The 24,183-nt window shown below is 39.8% G+C and overlaps 1 protein-coding gene across 2 annotated transcripts in view; it reads right to left on the bottom strand.

The window, feature by feature from the left end:
- The window catches only part of SLC22A16 (solute carrier family 22 member 16), a 28,770-nt gene extending 13,643 nt beyond the window's left edge, over positions 1-15,127 (bottom strand). Inside the window, exons 1-4 of one of the 2 annotated variants that reach the window (XM_087912962.1) lie at positions 14,833-14,926; positions 6,705-6,884; positions 6,496-6,617; positions 813-1,289 (exon numbers count right to left, since the gene is read on the bottom strand). In XM_087912962.1, coding sequence (XP_087769088.1) covers positions 813-1,289; positions 6,496-6,518 — 500 coding nt within the window. In that variant the 5' untranslated portion in view covers positions 6,519-6,617; positions 6,705-6,884; positions 14,833-14,926. Of the gene's footprint in view, positions 1-812; positions 1,290-6,495; positions 6,618-6,704; positions 6,885-14,832 lie in introns of both variants that reach the window. The other variant, XM_026726614.2, reaches the window with a different exon arrangement.
- Positions 15,128-24,183: the final 9,056 nt, after the last annotated feature.

Raw genomic sequence — 24,183 nt, 5'->3', positions numbered from 1 at the left:
TATTTCTTCCGTCCTGTTGAAATCTTTGTAGGTCTTGACTTGGAATATCTCAAAAGTTGCTGAAGCTTAGAAAGACATGAGGGCAAGTAGTTCCTAAAAGCACTGGAGCTCCAGGCTTCAAGCCAGATGCAAATAAACCTAAGCAGAGTCAACATCCAGAAAAGTGTTTACTTTTCCTACAAAGGGACAGAAATTGAATCCATATTTATTTGTTTTTCTAAAAGTTATGCTGCTCTGTGCTTTTTGCTGCAGTATGCATCAGCAGGGAAGAAATCCAGCTGATAGCAGAGACAGATATGTTGGAAGTAAGGCACAGCTCAGTTAGACCTTATTGGTAAAAACAATTCATGCAGCTTTGTACAGAATTTCCATCTAACTTAAACTGGATCCCACTATTTACATTTGCAATCATAGCATATTAGGAATCAATTAGCCCCAATGGGAAATAATACTGTTTTTTTGCATAAATGGTGCTAATTGGTTTAAATAAAACCCTAGGTACATGCAACTTTAGAGGAGGAAGTTTTCTTTACTTTTGCTAACTTTAGACTAACTCAAATGTGGAATGTAAAGGTGAGCAGAAAAGCTTCTTAGAAGCTGAAGGCCAAATGTCTGTGAAGACAAAATATGTCAGCAACAGAGAAAATGCTGCATGAGGGAGCTCCTGTAATTGCGACTTGTATTATGTTAATTCAACTATCACTCCAATATTCTCTGGAAAGTATAAAGACATTTTCCCAAGGTAAATGAGTTCAAGAGCAAGGAGATATCTCAAGTCCTCCAAGCAATTTTTTGCAAACCCCATACTATACCTGTCGGCAAGATCTCCAAAGATTACAGCTCCGATAAGGACTCCCAGCATAAATGTTGGCTGGGTTAATTTTGCAAGCCATTCTTGCTGACAGACCAAATCCCACTCAGTTACAATGGTGCTCTGCCAATTGGTGTGATCGTAGATGTATCCATCAGTACAGTGAAAATCAGTTTTGCTGCCACTATATTCATAAGTAAATCTTGAGGCATTTTCTCGTTTAGACCTGCTGCATTGATTAAGCTCCCAAATGTCTCCATTTTCCAGCTGGACCAAGATGTAGCTTTGTGTTGATGTCCAGAGACTCCAAGCATCCTCTATGTTTGAATGAGATGAATTGTAAATGAGGACACGACTCACATTTCCAGCAACATTACATACAAACTTTGGTGTTACAGCCAAGAAGACAGAAGACAGGTAATGGATACCACAAGAAATTGATTGAAACACAGCGGCAAAGTAAATCAACGCCTGGTATCTGCAAAGGAAGACAGAAAATTCATAATATTTACCATCTATAACTTCATTTCTTCAGAAATAGTCCTATTTAATTTGCTACTAATATAATTTAGTGCAGGTTTTTAAGTACAGGATTAGTATTATGGAGAGGGTCAATATAACTAATGCATCATGGAAGCACATGGTAAAATTATATTGCCATTTTGTTAAATATTTTGAAAACAATTACTAAAAAAAATTGGCATTTGTTTTCCTGTTTTCCTGAATCCAAGTTCTAACCTAAAGTGCAAGCAGAAAGACAGCAGGGAATATTTACATGAGGACTGGCAAAATGTTTTTTCTGTGGACTTTTAAAAAAATTTCAATTAGTTTTTATTCTCGAAATATATTTTAAAAATTTGTCCAAATTGTTGCTTCCATTAAAAAAAGAGTAAACTTTAATAAAATGGACGCTTTGCACAAGCCTTTAGTATGCCGTGTTTAAACCAAATGGATAAAATTATAGTAAAGGTAAATTAAAACATCTAGCATCTGTACCCAAAGAGAAAAGTCTGCGTCTAACTGAAGCAAATATCAAATTTGACTGTGACAAGATAGGCTAAAATCAACCTCACCCATTACCCAGATACCTATTTAAACATTACTTTTCTTCTTTTCCATATGAATATTTATCAGACACAAGCATCCCATAACTTGTAATATTGATCTTCCTCAGGTATCAAGAAAAGGTGGAGAAAGCATCAATATTTAAGATCCAATCTGCTGAGGGATAATGCTACACTACAGCCATGTCCTTAGTAAACCCTGGAATCTCCAGCTATGATTTGTGCTTTTCCACTGCTGTGCAACAGGCCAAAATTCAACCAGAGCAAGTTTCCCAGTCATTTTATTTCCACGCCAAGAAATGCTTGACTTCCTGAGACTCTAATGGTCATGTAGTTATTAAAAATGCTGGAAGTATTACAGAATCAAAAGATCAGAAACAGCGTGACCATGGTTTAGTATCTTTATACATCTGCCCCTGTGTAAACAACGGCCCCCCATACAACTAAAATTCTTTGGAAAACTCACAAAGATTCATAGCAGACCTGTGTGGCCTAATTTCCAAGGATCAGCCAATTTCTAAATATAGACAACTCCATGCCTTCCACAGCAGGACAGGATGGAAAATAATCATGCAATGATGAACTTTATGCTAATATGTTTACACAACACCATTAGCTGGATTGAGCATAATAATCAATGAGAATAATAAACCTTATTAGCATTTAAAAATTCTTCCTTCCTTGCTTCACCATAAACGGGGAAAAGGTCATTGCCTTCATTCTGAAAGGTCAACATGGGGAAGTCCAAATGATTATGGACACTATACCATTTCAGACAAATGGTTTTTCAATCTCTTTTTGAAAGCCTCCAGTGATGAGAAGTTGCACCCACAACTTCTGAAGGTAAGCTATTCCATATCTTGCTATACTTATCAGCAGATCTTTTACCTTTTCCTGGACTTACATTGTAGCCGTGCCAGCATAGGGCACAACACAACAATTATACATTTGAGTTCAGTTGCCATTAAGGGAGACCATGACAGGGGGCCTTCAATCTACCCAATGATTTCAGTATCTCACTGGTTAGATCTAGAATATCAGATAATTTTGCTTGACTGATCCATGCAGCAGTCCCAGAGAGGGATTTTTTCCAATAGCCCCTAAAGTTTATAAACAGGGGAGAAGCTCAGCTAGTCTTGTTCTCAGTATTCTCTTAGCGATGAATTCCAAATGTGTGCCTGAATCCAAGAATTGGTTCAAGAAAGAAATAACAAGTTAATTGCTATAGCTGGGCTGACTATATTGAATGTGACTGTGCCCTTCCTTAGTTCTCCAGGATTTCCTTTTCTTTTTTTGTCTAGAGCCGTGTTTCTCAACCCCAACGAGGTTATCAACAAGCTTGGGTAAGATTGGCAGTATGTTTTAACAAACATTAACTTTTGCTTTATAAACTTCTTTCCTGGACTTTTTATCTCTTTGGGCCCTTCAGTGACCACATTTCAGTTATTACTTAGCCAGGCAGATCCTATCTAATTACTGTTATGACCATTTTTTCTATTATCTAATCTTTCTCTTGTTTTGGAGAAAGAACTGACTCCAGTTGCAGTTTAGATAAACCAGAGATTATTTACTTTTTAAAAATCTTTTGAACAGCATTTCATTCACTCTGCCTTTTAAAAATATGGTTCATTTCCTCCAATTCCATATTCATTAAAAAAAGAATGCAAAATAAGTTGTTTATTCTAATTTTACTACATTGTTTCTCTCAACCCTGACTTTAGAGATTGGTTTCTTAAACTCTTACCTTGTCTTCCCCCAAAAGAATGCAACGTTCTAAACTTTTCTATAGCAACATTATTTCCAAAAAATACAGTCCAAGACTTAAAAGAGGAATGTGAGAAGTATGGATTGAAATTTCCAGACCTACCCACTCCCCCAATGGATGAAGCCAACAATTTCAGGGTTTTAAAAAAATAATTTGCAGGAATTTAATGGTCAAAATATAGGTAGTCCTCAACTTAAGACCACAATTGTGCCCGAAATGTATGTTGTAAAGTAAGAATTTGTTATATGAGATTTATCCCATTTTATGACATTTCTTGCCACCATTGTTAAGCGGGTCACTATAGTTGATAAATTAGCAACCTGGTTGTTAAGTGAATCTGACTTCTGCATTGACTTTGCTTGTCAGGTTGCAAAACCCTGGGACACTCCGACAGTCATAAGTATGAGTCAGTTGCCAAGCATCTGAATTTTGATCACGTGAGTATGGGGATGCTGCAACTGTGAAAAATGGTCATAAGTTATTTTGCCATTGTAATTTTGAACAGTCAATAAATAAACTGTTGTATGTCAAAGACTACCTGTATATTCGCAGCTTAGAAGCCTCTTCATGATTGTAATGGTGAGTGCCTGTAATCCTAACTATCTGAAACAATAATTGTGGGAAGTCTCTTTTGCTGCACAAAACCTGTTGCATCCCTTGTGCTAATGGAAGTTATGCACTTCATAAATGACATTCCTCTGAATAGTGTGCAGTTTAATCATTCTGAAACAAGCTTTCTCTTATCTGATCTTGTCTGGATGTATTTGTTGGGGTTCGCCGGGCAGATGGCAGTGGAATCGGACAGTGGGGAAGAATGGGGACCAGTCCAGGAGTCTGGGGGCAATTTGGACGAGGGTCCTGTGTCCGATGCAGAGATGGGGCCAGGACCATCTGGGAGCTGTGTGCTGACTCCGGAGCCTCGAGTCTGGCAGCAGCAAGGCAGAGGAACAAGGGGAGCCTGTTCTCAGTGCGTATGTGCACAGAGCTGCTAGAAGGCAAGAGCAGCTAAGACAAAAGGGGCGACTTAAGAGTAAGTAAGCCTTAGAGGAGGGGCAATCACCTCTGCCCCTCCTCTAAGGTATAAAGGAAGTGCAAAGGTAGAGAAACCTTTGCAGGAAGCAAAGTCATTTGCTCTGTTCTGATTAAAGCTCTGTGTGGACTTTGTACTTTGGTTGGTTTTTTACAGAGGATCAAAGAAAACATAACATGAATGAAGTTTTCTATCCCAAAATGCTGATTCAGAATAGGTTGCTATCCTAGTATATTATTGCCATTAAGATTTGTGAATTTTCAAAAACCAAGTATTAAAAAAAACTTATTTGTATCTGACATGCTAAGCCAGTGATGGCTAACCTTTTTGGCACCAATTGCTCAAAGCGCATCCCCAAAATGCAATGTGTGTACCCCTCACCTGTGTGCCCCGCCCCCGCATGTGCGCATGCACCCCCTGCAACTCCATGCATGCACCCCAGAGACCCGAAGACCAGCTGGCCAGCAGGAGGCACACACGTGCATGCATGGCAGAGCTGAGCTGGGGTGACAGCTCACGTGCCCAGAGAGAGGACTCTGCATGCCGCCTCTGGCCTGCGTGCCCTAGGTTCGCCCTCACAGCGCTGAGCCAACAAAGTTATTTATTATGTCTTTTATCTCTCTTATATTTTAATAAACTTTATTGAATTTTATTACATTAAAAACATAAAAAATATATTCAATAACAGCTGTTTGTGGTGCTTATCATATAACAATCATTTGCGCATTATTTACAAATATTAATTTGTGCATAATTATATTCTTATTCTATCTATATTCTATATTTAATAATTACTTATCCTTGATCTGTCTCCGATTTATCCAGCTATACCATTGTTCACATACCTTATAAAATATTGAAGCTTCCTTATCTTTTAAACTCAATTTATCCATTTCAGCACAATTCATAACTTTTTCTATGATCAGTTCCTCTACAGGTATATATGGCTGTTTCCAACATTGGACAAAGGCAATCCTGGGAGCAGTCAATATGTGTAGTAATAAGTATTTTGTACTCTTTATGTATTTTTTTTTTGAAGATTCCCCAATAGGAAGAGTTCTGGTTCTAGGTCTAATTGTTCACTGGTGATTTCCTGTAGCCAATTTTGGAATTCGAGCCAGTTATTTTCAAGCCTCTGGGCAGGACCACCACATATGATAATATGTTCCCTCTTTTTTTTTAACATTTCCAACATATAGAACTCATTTTAGGATACATTTTCACTAATCTCAAAGGGGGTAAGTGCCATCTATAGAACATTTTATATGCATTTTCTTTGTATGTTGCTGATTTTGTTAATATATAAGAATATATTTTATAGGTTGTGGAACAGATCCCAATCTACAGGCAATCCTTGACTTACAATCATTTGCTTAGCCACCGTTTCAAATTCTAAAGGCACTGAAAAAAAGTGGCTAACTTTTTGGTCCTTGCACTTACAACTGCCATGGCATTCCCATGATCAAATTTTGGTATTAGGCAACTGGCATATATTTATGATTATAGCATTCTGGGGCCACCCGATTGCCATTTCAAACCACTTGATTTGTTGCTGCAGACAGAAAGGTTACTGTTGGGTAGGACACACTTAACCTGAGTGTTTTCAGGAGAGAATTTCTCTAATAGCAGATCACCAAAAATAAGTACTGCTGTAGTTTAAGTTTTCTACCCAATAAGAAGAGGAAGCCAACAGATAAAGAGAAAAGATTATTCAGCAGCAATGGCAGGATCTATTCTGCAGGAGCCAATATCAGTACTGGGATTGCTATAGTAGCAATAAACATGCGTAGCACACTGTTCTTTTCTTATTAATGTAAGTTTTTACCTTATATGGTTAAGCACAAACATAAGCACTTTGTTCTCTATATATTCCCTGTATGGTTTGAATTGTCATTTCTCCAGCCTGGAATATCTTGACATGGCATTTTCTTATACATGACCTGCCCACTGAGAGAGAATAGGAAAAAGCCTTGATTCAGTAGCTTTTTTTAATGACCGCTCATATACTTTTATTAAATGTTATTTGTGCCTTACTGTTGACTATGTTTCTCTTCATGAATTGCAAAACTGTCTGAAAAGGAACTCCATACACATGCAGTTTGACTCCAAGCAATTCACCATAGACGTTTCTTTGTATGCTTCTGGATGTCACAGGAGGACAACTTTAGTCACTTCTTATGGTAAGAAATCTGTACAAGTACAGATCTGTGAAATCTGTAAAAAAAATACCTTTAGCTAACTGAGCTGGGAATGTCCAATCAACACAGCAGCCTTCTCCAGCTGGATATCTGCAATCCAGGGGTGCAGAGACCACAACTCTTAGAATTCTGAGCTGGCATAGCTGGTTTGAAGATTAACAAGCTGAAGCAGAGTAATCTTTTGCAGAATAGATTTGTACACTCCACTACCTGCCATGCAGGCAATCCATATGTTACAAGAGTTAATAATCTTCATAACAGATCAATGTAAGAATTCAGAAACCGTGGGAATTAATACATCAGAAAGCCAAAACACTTTATTGAAAAATATTTAATTTATAAAAAGAAGCATGCACGACTTCAATCAAAGCCACTGAAGGCAGTTTCCAAACAAGCTAAAATACAGTATTAGTTGCGTTCAACCACTATGCATTCAATAAGGACATACTATGATTCCATGAGTAGTCTTGTTTTAGAATTGCCTTACAAAAAATGTGTGTATTAAAGAAATAACTTGTACATTCTTGTTGAAGTAGCCCCTCAAGACATTGGGGAAATGTAGCCAGTTGGAATGAGAGGAAAGCATACTTAGAATATGCCAAAAATATTATGCATTCTGTTTATCTGCAGCAGAGACATTTTGGACTCACCTAAAAGTTTTCTTATAGCAAATATTAAATTACAGACCAGCTTTAGCTAAGGAAGAACTATATATGGAAGACATGCTTCAAAAACATTGCAGAGGATGGCTTGAACATCAATGAAAAAGACAATGGTCCAAGATCTGAAATGAACTTAGTACCCAGGTTAGTAGGTTAAGAGATGGCTGAGTCACATGGAGTCAGTTTACTGGTCCAGAGACTGGTAATTGTGGCATGGTGCAGACCATGCAGCATCCATTTTAAGGGTTGTGGATCATTGCACACAGGAGGACTTTTCTGCAGCCAATTCAAGACCTTTGAAATGTACACAACAGAGGAAAGAAATATGACTTGTTGAGCAGGAATAAAAAGAAATGTGAGCATTAGGATCAACATAGAAATCAAAATTAACCGTGCTGTTCTTTATAAGAGTCACTTGGGAAAGCACAGGGGACTTGTCCATTTAATTTACTGCACTTTTCATGTTTATCCATTTTTCTGCATCTCTGTAATTATGTGCGGCTCCTTATTGCCTAATTTAGGGTACAAATATCAAAATATCCATCCCATGTCGTGTTTACATACCACAGTGGCAGACAGATTAGGTCAAGATGTACCTTGTGCTGAATTATATATAGTTATGGATCATATTGACCTAGAAAAATTCAGTCCAAGTCAACACCCATTTTATTACACTGTTGCCCTGAAACTTGAAAATGTTAAGAAGCTACTGGATCAAATATCAAGTTCACCAAACAACTATCTGTTCCAAAATCCTAATTATGATAGTACTAAATCCAATCCATTTTCTTCCCCACCCATGCACACACCCACTGATTGTTCAAGTCACCAAATAGAAGGGAAATTTAGAGCACCCTTAATGTGTAAGTTCTGAATCTCCAACAGAATTGTACATGCTTTCTCATCCTTCTCTTGCTTAAGGGATGAAATGCCTCTTCACTGGGAAAGGGCACCAAGCCAGGCAGCTGTGCCTACCCCGAAGCCTCAGTTCCACCCACAACAACCAGCAGCACAATTTGTGCAGGTGAAAAACTCTTTCTACTTCTTTCCAATTTGCTTAAACAGCAACGCTTCAATTGCACCGCAGGGCTGAAGATAGGGGGACCATCTTCCTTCAGGTCATTTTCTAAACCTTTTTTTTCTGGATGCTCTTATAAATGGCAGATAAGGGTAATCTAGCAGTTTTAGAGGGAAATCAACATGGAAAAAAGGTGTGGGAGGAGGGTAGGATGAAAATATGCTTACAGACAAGAACAATACCATCAAGTAGCTTTCATCTGACCATCTAAGTAACTAATCAATCAATCAATCAATCAATCAATTAGAATAGAGCTGGAAGGGACCTTGGAGGTCTTCTAGTCCAACCCCCTGCTCAAGCAGGAGAACCTATACCATTTCAGACAGGTGGCTGTCCAGTTTCTTCTTAAACACCTCCAGTGATGAAACACCCATAACTTCTGAAGGCAAAGCTGTTCTACTGGTTAACTCTCCTTACTGTTAGGAAGTTTCTTCTTAATTCCAGGTTGCTCCCTTCCTTGATTAGTTTCCATCCATTGTTTCTCATCTTGCCTTCTGATGCTTCTTTGTGGCAGCCCCTCAAATGCTGGAATCCTGCTCTCATGTTCCCCCTAGTTCTTCTTTTCTCTAGACTCGCCGAACCAAATCCTTCAACCTTTCTTCATATACTTTAGTCACCAAGCCTTTAATCATCTTAGTTGCTCCTCTTTGCACTTTTTCCAAGGTCTCAATATCTTTTTTTTTGTAATGTGGTGGCCAAAACTGGATATCGTATTCCAGGTGTAGCCTTACTAATGTCATGACTTCAACTGGCTATCACAATCAAGGATCATGTTCTCCGCTTTTCAGCCTTAAGAGAATATTTGTGAGAAAGAAGACAAGAAGAGTCATGTCAAAAATTTGTTTGAAATTTAATACACTGCTTTATGGCACACCTGGGTTGGTATGTGCTTCCAGGGAGTGTCTGCTGCAGGACAACCAAGCAGAAAAGTGGCCACAGAATCAGGAAAATAATTTGTCAGCCTGTATAACGTTCAAATGTATCCATTGTGTATCATTCTCCGCTGCATTCTGATTATGTGCACTTAAGTCAATGTCAACCTTTAGTGACCACATAGATTTTCTCTGTGATGATCTGCCCCTAACCCGTTTCTTCAGGTCTTCCAATAGTGAATCCAACAGCACTGTAACTGAGCCAATCCACCTTGCCAGATGCATTAACATCTAAATATTTTGTCAGATATTCATTCCAATGAATTCCTTATGATTTCTCACTGGATTCCTTGACTTATGACCAAAACTGAGCCCAACATTTCTGTTGTTAAGTGAGATATTGGTTAAGTGAGTTTTGCTGCAATTGTTAAGTGAATCACTGCAGTTGATAAGTTAGTAAACCAGCTGTAAAGTGAATCCAGCTTCCTCATTGATTTTGCTTGTCAGAAGGTTGCAAAAGGTGATCACATGACTTAGAGACACAGCAACGGTTGTCAGCATGAATCAGTTGCTAAGCATCTGAATTTTGATCACATGATCATGGGAATGCTACAAAGGTTACGGGAATAAGGATCATAAGTCACTTTGTTCAGTGCTGTTCTAACTTTGAATTGTGACTACACTGTTGCAAATCGAAAACTACTTGTGAATTTACACACATTTGAATGCCAGCTATCCTTACAACTCTAGCTAGCTTACAATAAATAAATGACAATATACAGGAGGCATTTTTTTTCAAAAACCCAATTAACAAAATAATAGAGCTATTCTTAAGAGCTATTGCTACCTCTTGCAAGCTCTATCTATCGGGATCCCTTTGAAACATTACCATATCAAATATAATTATATTATAGATCGTTACGTGTAGGATGCAGCCCTTCAAAAACCCACAAAGGACTCTTTCTTGCATCATAAGGCTAATTTTCACAATCTTGAGACACCAAATGACATTGGTGTCCAGTGTCCATTTTGTTTGAGCATTGGCTGTTATCTGGGGATGACAGAACTTGTGACCAAGCATCACTTAGAAACTGAAGGCTGGGGAAACCTCCGCATAACTATTATGCAGACTACCAAAAAAGAGGGGCACGCACTTTCCTTCTGTTTTCACTTCGTTAACTAAGTTTTCTTGGATTTATATCATTACATGGTGCAAATATGGGTTAGTCCAAATTTAATCATCCTTAAGAATAAATCAGCTAAAGTTAGTATGATGTCTTGATTACGCTGGATTCCCGGATTCAACCAACTATTAAAATAAATATTCTGATTTCTGTATGGACTGTATTGAAATTTCAGTATTTTCAGTTGTGCCATGCAGTATACATAAAACTATATAATCTATCAGTCCAGAATCTTGTTTTTTTTCCTCAGTATATTTTCTGCAGTGAACAACTTCACACATCCTAATATTTGTTTATGTATTTATTTATAACATTTATTGGCTGACCATCTTACCATAAGGTATCTCTGAGCAGCTTACAGTCATTAAAAATATGTCTATATATATATACATTAAAACATAAATAAATAAAAATAAAAATAATTAAACATCATTTACTTTGAATAAATTTTCCTAAAGACAGCCAGACTGAAACTTTCTTAAAAGAACAGGTTCCTTCTAAATTCAACATGGTTTCATCATCTTGCCATCAAAAATCAAATATATTACAGTAATTGAATAAAAATAACTGAACACACATTTACATGCACACACACACACATATACATACACACACACACATACATATATATGCACATGCATACATATACATACACATACACATATAAAACAAAAGGAAATAAACTATTTTTCAGCAGGATCCTTAAGAATGTTGATTCAGATTTTAGGTTTGAAACCTAATTGATAAATCCCAGATAATATTTATTCAGCTGGAACACAAAATGTGTACTATTATGTTTCATTTTGTGTTTTTAATTTGTCAGTGTGCAAGCCATGTTCCAGTATTTACTCTTAGAATTGGAAAATGTATCTCTATTTGGTTAGGGAGGGGACGGGGAAAAACAAGGCAAAAAAATGTGTGCAGCTCTGTAGCACACAGGAAGGCAAAAACTAAGCAATCTCTAGATTCCTTATTCTCAACAGTTTAATACTGCAACTTGAAAAAAACAAGCTATGTTTCCATAGTACAACAAAACAATCTTTTAACATTTTATGTAAATCCTACTAAGAGATGGTTTACAATCTACAGTAGTATTGGGCAAAGCCAGAAAAAAGAAGTATATCATGGTTAATTTGGCAAGTAGTCTATTTTGTATTTTCTTACATTTTTTGCATTTTTTTTGGTCAGTTTCCTTAGATGCAAATGAAAAGTATTAAACTGAACATTGTGCACCAATAAATAAGTAGGAACTTTGACACATTTTTATACTATGGGTACAGGCTGTATTTATGTGTGCCCCGATGAAACAGATAACTTTTTGTATCTAACCACACATCTCAGTGACTATTTCACACTGACCTCCTGTTGGCTGATCTGGTTCTTTTGTATTCTTCTAATACAAAATTTAGCCCAATTATATTTCTTCAGGTAAAGTGTCATTTCTGCAAAGAAAACAAATACATGTTTTCTTTGCAAATAAAACCAATGCAACCAGTTCTTGGTTAACAGAGCTGCAAAACACCCTCCTAACTCAGCACACTAGTTTTAAATTTCTTAGCCTGTTGTTAGTTTGGATAGAGTGTGGAGGCTTAACAGTTATGAAAGAGTTGCACTATTTATTACTCTGTTATGCTTGCCCTTTCTAGGAGAATATTGATGTATGTACTAGGCGCTTTAAAAAAACAAACATTTTCAGAAGTGTGATTCTTTTTTTCCCAAATAAACCACCTCACTTTGGATATTGTAGGAGAGCCCTGCTAAGTCTAGGGCAGGGGTCGTCAACCTTTTGGACCTCAGGGACCACCAAACTCATAATTTTAAATCCCGTGGACCAGAGACCCTGGGAAAATCCCAAAAAAACTCTGCAGGAAAATTCCCCATCCCATTTTCCTACCAATCGATCATTCTTTATTTGGGATCACAAGATACCGTCTCCAGCTCCATTCTCAGGTGGGGAGAGAGAGAGAGATTTTTGGCTTCATGCAAGGAAAGCAGCAAAGCAGCAGAAGTCTTTCTTTCTCTCCCCCAAACTCTGCCAGAAATGATTCTTTGCCGGTGCAGCCTCTTGGAGCAGGATGCCTTGCAGGGTCCCAAAGACTCATTTTTGGCGAAGTTTGGGGGAGAGAAAGAAAGACTTTTGCTGCTTTCCTTGGGTGCAGCCAAAAGCAGAAGAAAGAAGCAGAAAGAAGCAAGAAGCAGCCTGGTGGCCAGGCGCGTGGGGCGAGAGGGGCCCTTTCCCCCTCCCCTCACTACCTTGTGTTGCTTTCAATGCAAAGCGACGCAAGCCTTGTGTTCCCACGCAGCCTGGATTAATTGCTTTAGGGGTCCTTTGGGGGTGACATTTCTCTGCAGATCACCAAAATTTTCTCACAGGCCACCAGTGGTCCCTGGCCCACTGGTTGGCGACCACTGGTCTAGGGTAGACCACAATCAGAAAGAATCCAATTAGTCAAAAAGTTTAGTCAGAAAAGATGCTACAGATTCCTCCAGATTTTGAATTTCACTTGTAACCAACCATCCTCTTTTTCCATCTCTAGGGAATCGAATGCACTAAATTTGCTGGCACTCTGCTCCGACTGTGCAGGTACCAGTAGTCCTCCACTTACAACCATTTGTTTAGCGACCACTGAAAGTTACAATGGCACTGAAAAAAGTGGTTTACAAGTGGTCCTCACACTTATGACCATCACAGCATTCCCCACACTCATGTGATCCAAAGTTAGGAACTTGGCAACTGGCATATGTATTTATGATGCTCGCAGCATCCCGGGATCACCTGATCACCATTTATGATCTTCCCAACTGACAAGCAAAATCAATGAAGGAAGCCGGACTCATTTAACAACCTCATGATTCAGTTAGCAACTACAGTGGTTTACTTAACCATGGCAAAAAAGGATATTATATCAGGCATGACTCACTTAACAACTGCCTTGTTTAGCATCGGAAATTCTGGTCTCAGTTGTGGTCATAAGTTGAAGAGTACCCATATTCCTACAGATGGAGAGTCCATTCATTAAACCTCAACAGTTTATCCCACCTCTATTTCATCCTGATTCAGGTTTGATCACAGAAAAGCTGCCCATCGGATTTCAATTTTGTAGACCTCAATCTTACTAAGAATTGAGGCTACAAATAAACATGTTATTACACACAGACATGTGGGAGGGTCTTTCAGATGAGGGCATACCCCACAAATAGATGAGATTTATTGTATCATCCCATCCTGAGTCCCAATGGCTTTGAATAGATGAAAGTCACAGAGCCTCCAGCATCTACTCCAAAGGTTAGTTTCCACTACCACCGAACTTCAGTTCTCTACCCAAACTGGATCGAAGGGCACAGATCATTCCTTCCAGCATGTGCAGAATAATTATAACGGTATCTTTGCAGATGAAGGGAAGAATTTTCCGCAATAAAAGGCAGCCTCCGCTCTGCGTAATAACCGTCGGCGATATCCAAGCCACAACTTAACCAGCCTTAAATCCGCCACATAACACCTTCCCACCACACAACACGCGATCGCCAAGGTCTCCACTACCCTTTTCTAGCTCCCCAAAACAGACGTCGCTCTTCTTCTGTCACGAAATTCAGGAGTTCAAAGTCACAAGCACGTGCTAGGTTGGGATTATTATTATTATTTTTTTGGAGAGTGGGGGGAGGTGTCCACGGGTTCAGATCTCCATTTAGCCACCGAGCTACCAGCGACCTCTCTCGGGTTCGAATACATATTGATTCCCAAAGCAGCCTATATCCCCGCTGTAAATCCAGCGGATCCTGCGAACCAGGCGGTTTGGTTGAGGGGATCGGGCGAAGGTGCCGTCAGCGGGCGAGGGTGCCGCGAGGGATTCGCTGCTGGAGGTGGCAAAAATCGGTTTTTCCCCCTCGGCAGCCACGTGTCTCACGCTGGAGCCCAATCCCAGGCAGCTCCCTTGTCTTTACGCGCTGCTCCGGGGCGAGCAAGGAGGAAAGTCGGGCGCGCCTGCGGTCCCGAGTTGCCTCGCCCCCACGGTCCATTTACCCACCCAACTCCGTTACTCCCCGCTAGAAAGAGAGAGAGAGAGAGAGAGAGAGGAGCGAAGAGCGAGTCTTCTCCCCGGCTGGCGCGTCCTTCCTCAAACCGCCCCACCACCACCACCACCCCGGTCTCCGCGCAGGGCTCGTTTACCTGCCGAAGTGGCCGAGGGACTCGAAGAGCAGCTCGAAGTTGCGAGCCATGGCTGGGGACGCGCGGCGGTGTGCGAGGCGGACAGAGTCCCATGGCAGAGTTCCCTCCTCCTACCCCACAGAGCCCGCCTGTCGGGAAGGGGCGTCGCCTTCACTCTTCCCGTCCAATGGACCCTTCAGCCGGGCGAGCGGGCTGCGATATCCCGAGCCCTGGCAGCGGGGGAGGCCTCCCCACGGGCGCTCGCCGGCCCCCGCCTCTTTTCCCCGCGCAGCCTCCGCCGCCGACCGCTAGTCCCATCCTTTCCAGAAGGAGTGGCCCTTGCGGGGATTTGACCCGCGAGAAGGGGCGGGGGGCGCCGCTGGGAAGATAAACGTGAGAAGGGGGGCTTTGCTGCTGCACGAGCGCGTTGGCCTCGTCGGCGTCCGTCCCCCCCCAATCCTTTTTGAGGGGGATCTGTGAATCCCTTTTCAGGGCAGGTGAGGAATCTGCCCCATGGACTGAGGGCCGCCTGCTCTTGCTGCGGTTCTAAATTTTCTGGTGGAAAAAGTTTTCTTTGGGGACTACAGGTAGCCCTCGACTTACAACAGTTCACTTAGTGACCCTTATAACAGTATTAAAAATGCAACTTATAGCCATTTTTCACAGTTAGGACCTTTGCTGCATCCCCATGGTCATGTGATCAAAATTCGGAAGCTTGACAACTGGTTTATATGTGTCCCCAGTCATGTGATCCCCTTTTGCGACCTTCTGACAAGCAGAGGCAAGCCACATGTGTTACTAACTTATCAACTGCAAGTGATTAACTTAACAACTGAGCCAAGAAAGGTTGTGAAATGGGGCAAAACTCACTTAAATGTCTCACTTAACAACAGAAATTTGGGGCTCAATTGTGGTTGTAGGTCAAGGACGACCTGTACTTCATATGTAACACAGAAGAAGAAGAACATTGTTTCTTTAGTTGAATTTTGGCTCCATAATATCTGCGGCTGAATTCACAAAACTCACCAAGGAGGACTAAAGTGGGGTTGGGTAGTTCCCGTTTAAGCTTGTTGTGAGAACCCAGCCATTGTTTAAGTGTCAAACCTGTTTTCCTGAACCTTCCTCAAGTCCATTCCCAGAATTTCCAACACAATATGGCAATTTGTGTGAATTCTGAAAGTGGAAGTCCACACATCCGGAGGACCAGAAAGTTTGTTTGTTGAGCTGCAGAATGATTGTTTTACATGGATGTAGTGTGTTATGTTACGTTATTCCCACATGCGATTCATTAACTCAGATTCAGAATTTATGTTATGTACTGTTGAAATGATATCCTGCCTCTGATCAAGGCAGTATACAGCAATTAAAAAAATATGCAATCTATCAAATTAAGCCGTTACATCAATATGTAAAATTAAAAATGTAACACATACAATTAATATCCATAAAATAATATCCATAAAATTAATATCCATTAAACTAAGGTTTAATAATAGGAGGTGTAATTTTCCTAGATATTGGGAAAGAGAGAATACACACTTTCCTGTAACCAATTTCATAACCTGAGAACTGGGAGAGGGGGATTTCCTGGGTATATAGTAGCTGAGCTTCTGACAGTGAATGTCTTCAAAAGACCCACTCATGCTGTGAGGAACACACACGATGACATTTGTATTCAACATGGGGTATGCAAAGGGGTATCCCTCCTTCGCTATAATATACTTAAGAACCGCCCTCACAGGGGAGTTCCAGTTTGTAGCACTTCGGGGCAGGCAGGAATCCGCGATTGTGCATGGTTTCTGCCTGCGCTCGCCGCTGGAGTGCCCTGAGCCACCCGGCTTCAGGGCTAAGCCTTCCCGTAGAAGGCGGTGAAGACGGGGGATCTGGCAGGGTCGAGAGAAATCGCACCCTGAAATTTAAAATCTGCAAAAGATACATTGTTCCCAGAGACTCATAAGCGGCGAATGAAAGTTAAAAGGGAAAGTTCTTTTTTTTTCACTCTCCTTCCTAACGTTGACAGCGAACAGAAATGAATGAGAAATCGGAAAAACCCGCTTTGGCAATAATAGGTAACTAAACTGGATAATTAAATGTCAAGGGGATAATAAGGATTTCTGAACACTTTTTTTAAAAAAAAATTTTTTTGCTGTAAGTGAGAAGGGAGAGGAAAAGAATTGGAGCAGGATTTGGAAGCAAGGAGGAGATTGCCTAGAATTTTAAAGAATCATTAAATACTAACAAGACTTCTAAAAGATACATTTTAACTGGACAGTTAACCCCCAGGAAGAGAAAGTGAAGAAAGAAGAAAGTGTTTAAAAGAAACAGTTTATTTGGATTGTTTGCTGACTTTGGGACTTTTGGAAATTATCCTTGAAGGACTAAAAGCACTTGGGTGGTTGTTTGGAAAAAAATTTCTCTTTTTACAATGGCATCACTTGTGGATGAATTGAAAATTGAATTTAAAAAATACAAAGAAGAGGAACAAGAAGGGAAGGGCTCCTTTGGCTCTCTTTTTCAATTCTTAGAAATGGCGATTTGCACCTATGAGAAACTGACTGCGCAACAAGAGGATTGGGACAAAGAAGAAGCCATCTTTGATGAACAAGTAACTTTATTTGGGGAAGAAAGGGAAAAGGAGGAAAAGAAAATGGAGATTTTAAGACTTAAAAAAACAACCAAAAAAAGGAAAAATAAGGTGAAAAGTGGATATAATGTTAGAAAACAACAGAAAGGGGGAATACAGAAGAGGGAAATGGAGGTGGAGAGACAAGGGGGTAAAAAGGGCAGGGAGAAGAAGAAGCGAGGGAGGAAGGGATGAAAAGTTTCAGTGGTGTGGAGCAAGATGTAAAGAAACAGGATTTATTTAGAGATAATGGGTAAAAACTTAATTGGAAAAGGGATTCTGCAAAGGTACATAAGATTGTATTGTTATATTTGTAATTAGAAATAATGTTAGAAAATTGGAAACAACATGTGATTGGAAAGTGGGATAAAATATTCAGTGTAATTTAGTGAAATTATTGTGTATAAAAGGAAGGCAATGAAATAAATGAGAATTGAAGTAGGAAGGAATGGGAACATTTTAATGATACAGTGTTTTAAAATACAAGTGATGTGAAGTGGGGGGGAAATAATTATGGAAAGTTTATAAGTATTCCCATAAAAGTATGATATTCAACTGAAAAGCAATGTGTAAAATGTTTAAAACTCAAATGAATATTAATATTAATGATAGATTTGAATTGGTATGGATTGTTGTTTTAATTATATTATATACTTATATTTTTTTCTTTCTTTAAAATATAGTGTGTAACTTTAGAATGTACTAAGCAGAATCCAAATGGAAGTTATGTACTATACTAAGTGTTATAAATCTAGGGGAAAGAGATAAAGGCGTCATACTCTAATTAGTGTACAGGAGAAACTTTGTTTAAAGAGAAAAGATAATAGATAGCTGGAAACAAAGACAAAGAATAATAAGCATAATGATCTGAACTGAGATGAGATGAATAAAATAAAACTAAGAAAGTTAAAAGAAGGGAGAAGCTATATAGAAAATGTAAAATGGTAATAAGATATGGAATAATATATAAAATGAACATGAATTTGAATTTGTGTCTGTACAAAGAGATGTAACCCGGGATCAAGCTGCTTTCAGAAAAGATGTTTTATGTTTTTATGTTTTATGTTTTGTTTGTTTGTGTATTGTCTTTGAAAATCAATAAAATTTGTTTTTTTAAAAAAAAGAACCGCCCTCACAGAAGGTCTCTGTGCAGTGTACAATATAAACAGTAGATAGCATGGCTACATGTCAGAAGAAGGTGTGAAAACTTACAATGCCCTCCTTTGGGTCCGAATCAACAACACACAGCTGGCAAACTCTACCTCTCTTTCTCAATTTCAGTTGATCTTCTGCACAGAAAGCAGAGTCTTCTTTGTTAACATGTTCTGCTGCTTTTTCAAAAGAGCATGAAGAAGAATTCAAAACAGGCCTAACGGTGTTCCAAAAGAATACTAGACTTACACCCTTGTGTAATGCATGAATGGTACTCTGTGAAGCAGCAACCCAGCATTACATGAGCAAATGCTTCTGTGGGAACCAGGTGCCCAGTCTAAGCCGAAGTGGCAGGGAAGGAGTGCCAAGTAACCAGCGGGGAGGAATGAGGCATACCCACACAAACGTACAGTGGCCAAAGGGAACTGGGCAGGCTCTATCCCTGAATGTGTCAATATCATTAGAGAAGCATCACTGAATATTTGTCTGGCAAGACTTGTGTTGGGAGAAGAGGAAAAACACAACGTTCAAACCAAAAAAGCTAAAGACAAACCGGGCTGAAGAGGCTACAGTACTGTGTCATGACAATACATGTCCTTAAACCTGTCAGCAAGGAATCCTTGGGTTGGGATAGTAGAAAAGGAGGGTAGTCCCAATGAGTGGCTAAATTTTCTAGTCTTCTTGCTAACCCATGACAGGTCACTTCTCAATCCTCCATGCTGCAGTTTCGTGCTGCTATGTCAGCATCTTTGTTACTGAAAAGTAACTAGAAAAAGTGCAAAGAAGAGCAACCAGGATTATTAGGGGATTGGAGACTAAAACATATCAAGAATGGTTACAGGAACTGGGTATGGCTAGCCTAGTAAAGAGAAGGACCAGGGGAGACATGAGAGCGGTCTTCCAATATTTGAGGGGCTGCCACAGAGAGGAAGGGGTCAAGCTATTTTCTAAAGTGCCGGTAGGCCAGTCAAGGAATAATGGATGGAAACTGAACAAGGAGAGATTTAACCTGGAAATAAGGAGAAACTTTCTGACAGTGAGAACAATCGACCAGTGGAACAGCTTGCCCTCGGAAGTTGTGAGAGCGCCATCACTTGAGACTTTCAAGAAGAGATTAGACTGCCATTTGTCAGAAATGGTGTAGGTAGGGTCTCCTGCTTGGGTGGGGGCTTGGACTAGATGACCTACAAGGTCCCTTCCAACTCTGATTATCTGTTATCTGTTATCTGCTTCCTTTCTGGGATTAGGTGAACAAAGAAAGGGCATAGATAGGCTGACTAGCTAGCCAAAAATGGGGACTTCAACAATCTGACAATCTCCCCCTTCGCTGCATTTCCTTTCACAGAAGGAAGGCCTTGGTGCCTGTGGGAGAGGAACAACATCCGGCTTGGTAGGCCACATTCCTATAATAAGGGACATTTTTTGAGTTTTGGGGGGCATGTGGATGGGCTTCAGATGGAAATAGATGAGCAATAGCTTGATGTACCTATTTTGCCACTTCAAATGAGCAGGACTCCAAAAATAAAAGTGCTACTAAAAGTTTATTGTTTGGGAACAATTTGGAGGTGCTTTGAGGAACAGAAAATTCCTCCAAAAGCCCATAATGTGGCTTTTAGCTCATATTATTCCCTCTTTCCATATTAGAGTCACATAATAGACTTGAAGCCCATAGTGTAAAGTCTGTAGTCTGAATTTTAAAGAGATAAATGTGTATTTCTTTAAGGTCATTCAACATATTATCAGTGTGACAGTAGAATAAGATTCTCCTTGGAGGGCTATTTTATCTGTGATTTAGACCTAATAACATTTCGATTCAAGTGCCAATTGCTTAGCCAGCAGTGAGCTGTGGATCCATTTGTTTTCCAAGAGCCAACAATATAATGTCAAAAAAAAAAAACCCCATTTGTTGGCATAAGGTTCTCTTATGAAGTCTTTCTTGTGGCCATGTTAATTTTTATCCATTCCCTTCTAGATTTGGCAGAATAGTATAGTAGCATCAATGGGGCTGCTTTCACTGTAGAGTTCTATTCTGCCTCAGTAACAAGGGCAAGACATGGCACTGCCCTTACAAAATTCACACAGAACCAGTTTTAAAAGCCAAATCTCATTAGCCAGCCGGGAAAAATACTCACCACTTGCTCTCCTTACTGTAGACTTAGACTGGGAAGAAGGTAAATTCTGACAGGACTAGCCCAGCAGGCTTAGCCATCTGTGAAACCTTGCTCTTATCGGCTGGCGTTAGCTCACTGTTCGGTTTCATATGGAATAAACTATTCCAAAATGGAGTAGCAGTAAAGCTATGTTTTAAAGTAGCCTTTCAGGAGCGGACGAGAAGAAGCTCTTCATCTCACAACTGTCTCTCCCACATTTCTCCCCACAACAGGAGTTCAAGATCAGGATCAGCTCCCTGTGATCAGACCTCTGGATGAAAATAAGTCAGCCTTCCCAGACACTCCCTCTCCGCACCCTTCAAGTCCTAGAAGCTTCAGGATGTGGTGTCAGTTTGAGATTTGGTAGTTCTTTGCTACAAGGAAGATCCTAGTTTGAAAGAACAGACACTCTGTTGCCAAAAGCAAAATCACTCTAAGAAAAATTAGCCATCATCAAAAGGAATCAGTGGATACTGCCAGATCTTAGTTCCTTATGTGATGATCCAGGGTGGGATACAAAACAAACACAGTCACAGAAAACAGGTGAAGCCCGTTTTATTCCTTCACTTTGCTTCCAAGCTCCAAATATCTTTGACGGAAGACAACAAATTTCCCACACACACAGTTACATGAAGAAGGCAAAAAAGCAGCACAAACCAGGCAAGATAAGGACTGAAGGATGTTCACAGATAACACACACTGGGAAGGATGCCAAACTCAGAGAAGAACTACAAACTAGAGATATTTACACGCTTTGTATCCAGCTTTCACCAGTACGCAGGTCCAGACTCGTATTCAGTTGTCACAGCTGCAGCCCATGAAGAGGATCAAGGCCCTCTCCTCCTGAGTAGACCACGTCTCTCCCTTATCCTCTCCTCCCTGCATGTCCTAGGATGGATAGGGGATGGGCCTGGATCTTCCTCTGTCTGCTCAGCCGGCCTCTGCCCTTCCCCAGCCTCCTCCATAACCTCTGGAGCCACACTCCCACTCCCTGTTGGCTGTTCCTCCTCTCCCTCAGAGTCAGTCTCCACCAGGGTCATGACACCTTCCCTAGTCACCAACCGTATTCTAAGTGATATGTTGTACAGGTTGTAAGTCAAGGATTATCAGTAATGTATTCAGTGGTGTGCTGTAAAATGTGTTGTGGGGAAACTGACAAAACACTGATTGAATAGCAGACAGCAAAACATTAACATAGGCTGCTTCTGTGCTAAATTGGAGAAAAAAAATGAAATCAAAAGAAAACAGCCTGTAAGAACAGTTAGCAGTTCATCTTAATGCCTTGGTTAGCAGAACGTGAGAATAAACTCTATTAAAAAGCCCTTGGACCTATACAGTGGAAATTGTGGTCTTGCCAGCCCTTGTAGTTTATCCCAGAGCAATCTCCGACAATCCCAGTCTTCCCCTTTGCTTGCATAAATATCCACAACTCATTTCTGGCCCATGAGGGAAAGTGTTAAGTCATCGCTAAATGTACCTATATAAAAATAGTATTCCTTTCTTAAGCCAACACAATCCATTCCCATCCCAATTTAAATGTTTCTAAAATCTGCATTGCTTTGTCATTAGTTTGAAGGCCAGATGACCTGTTGTGGGCATGACTGGAAATATGTTTTAGGAGTTCTGCAAGATTCAAGTATGTTTTATTAGTCTTTATTGTAACTTTTTTATTAACCTTTATTGTAACTATTTCTTTTCAGGGATTTGCCTCTACGCTAGCCTTCTGTTTCCCCTGTTGCACATATACTTTTCACCTCAACAAACACCTATTTTTGATAGCAGTTTCCAATAAACATATTGTTACACATTGTTAATTGTTAAAAGGGGGCGGAGGCTTATTAGCACAATGCCATTTTAAGGGTATTCCAAAGTGATGGACAGTTTAGATCTTTACATTTGTTGTTGCTGAGGATTTGTCAATTTCTGACTTGTACTTTCCTCCCTGACCTCCATGAAACAAGATCCCTGTTTGCCCAGCAATTACTCAGTTTCAGTCATGGATCTACTTGGATCATCATAGCAAGAACCAATCTGGAGAAGCCTAGTCAGATCCCCAAATTCACACACTTCCACTCTGTGCTGAAATGTCTTGATTAGATAACACACACCCAGCATGTTTGGTTGGAGGAAGTTGGAGGAAGATAGCACAAATGAGGTAAGAAAATCAATTATCTCTGTTACAAGGAATGGAACACTCACTCTGTTTCCCTGGGATTCAGAAGAAACCCAACAAAAGCAGAACTGAGGACTAGCAAAAGTAATAGCATGTTTTATATTAGTATTGTTTTCTGACTTCGTAAGGATGAGTAGAGGCTTTCACTCAACAGCAGAGAAAGGGGAAAAAAGACAAATTTATTAATTCATCATTTTATAAGAGACTGAACTGGCCACTCTGCTTAAAGCAGAGTCCCCAGCTCATTATAAATCCTATATATATTATCTTATATATAATATACTAATAATTATTCTATATATAATATACTGATAATATCTTGTATTTACATGCTTTAGTCATGGAATCATTAACTGCATATAGAACTGCTTATTCTTCATAAATTACCATGTCTTTTCTTCCTTGAAATACCATGGGGACAACTAGAAACTTCTTAAAAATTGCGATTAAAGATATCCCTAGAAAGTTCTGTTTAGCGGCCTTCATCCTGGATTATTTTCACTAAGATGACAACGTAATGGAGATTAAATTGCTTTTTTGTTTTCTAAAATCATTTCTTAACATCATCAGAAGAATGGTCTCTAGATCAAGCTAAGTCCATAGACAAGGCCATGATCTATTTTGTGGTTTGCTTCTGTTTGGCTTACTTTACTGCATGAACTTAGACATAGATGTTACACCACAGTTTATGACACAGCACATTTTCCTCAATTTGGGTGCTTTCCAGCAGCTGTCAGGCTATTGCTAAGAATTCTGAGAGGTGATTCCATTCATTTGGAGAGCGCCAAGACTAGGGAAGGCTAATTTAGTATGTTGCATGAATCTCAGCCACTTGAGATTTTTCAACAAATCCTAGTTATTTGATGATAGTGTTAAAAGCATTGAACAATTTGACTAGACGGTTTAAGTCACTTAGTAAAATTAAGAAATGTAGGCAAATTTTAGGGAGGGGGCTTTCTTTTCTAGGACCCCAATGCAACTGAGCCAATGCTGGCAGCTAAAGTGGAAACTAAAGTTAAACTTTGCACTGTTGCACATGTGTCCAAATAATGTGTTTGATTGTGTCAGGCAAACACCTGTTTTAGGGGAAGAAAATATAATTTTAGTATCTAGTATGAAAATATAATTTTAGTATCTCTCCCTCTCTTCCTCCCTCTCCCCCCTCTCTCCCTTTCTCTCTCTTTCTCTGAAATGCAGATAGTCCAGCAGCCTTCTTCAACCCAATGCTCTCCAGATATTTTGGACTTCAACTCTCAGATTCCCTAATTTTAGAA

The sequence above is a fragment of the Pseudonaja textilis genome, chromosome 1 (assembly GCF_049901715.1).
Source record: "Pseudonaja textilis isolate UNSWEBS1 chromosome 1, rPseTex1.2, whole genome shotgun sequence".
NCBI lineage: Eukaryota > Metazoa > Chordata > Lepidosauria > Squamata > Elapidae > Pseudonaja > Pseudonaja textilis.
Note: the sequence above shows the minus strand (reverse complement) of the source record. Positions and strands in the feature narration are given on the sequence as shown.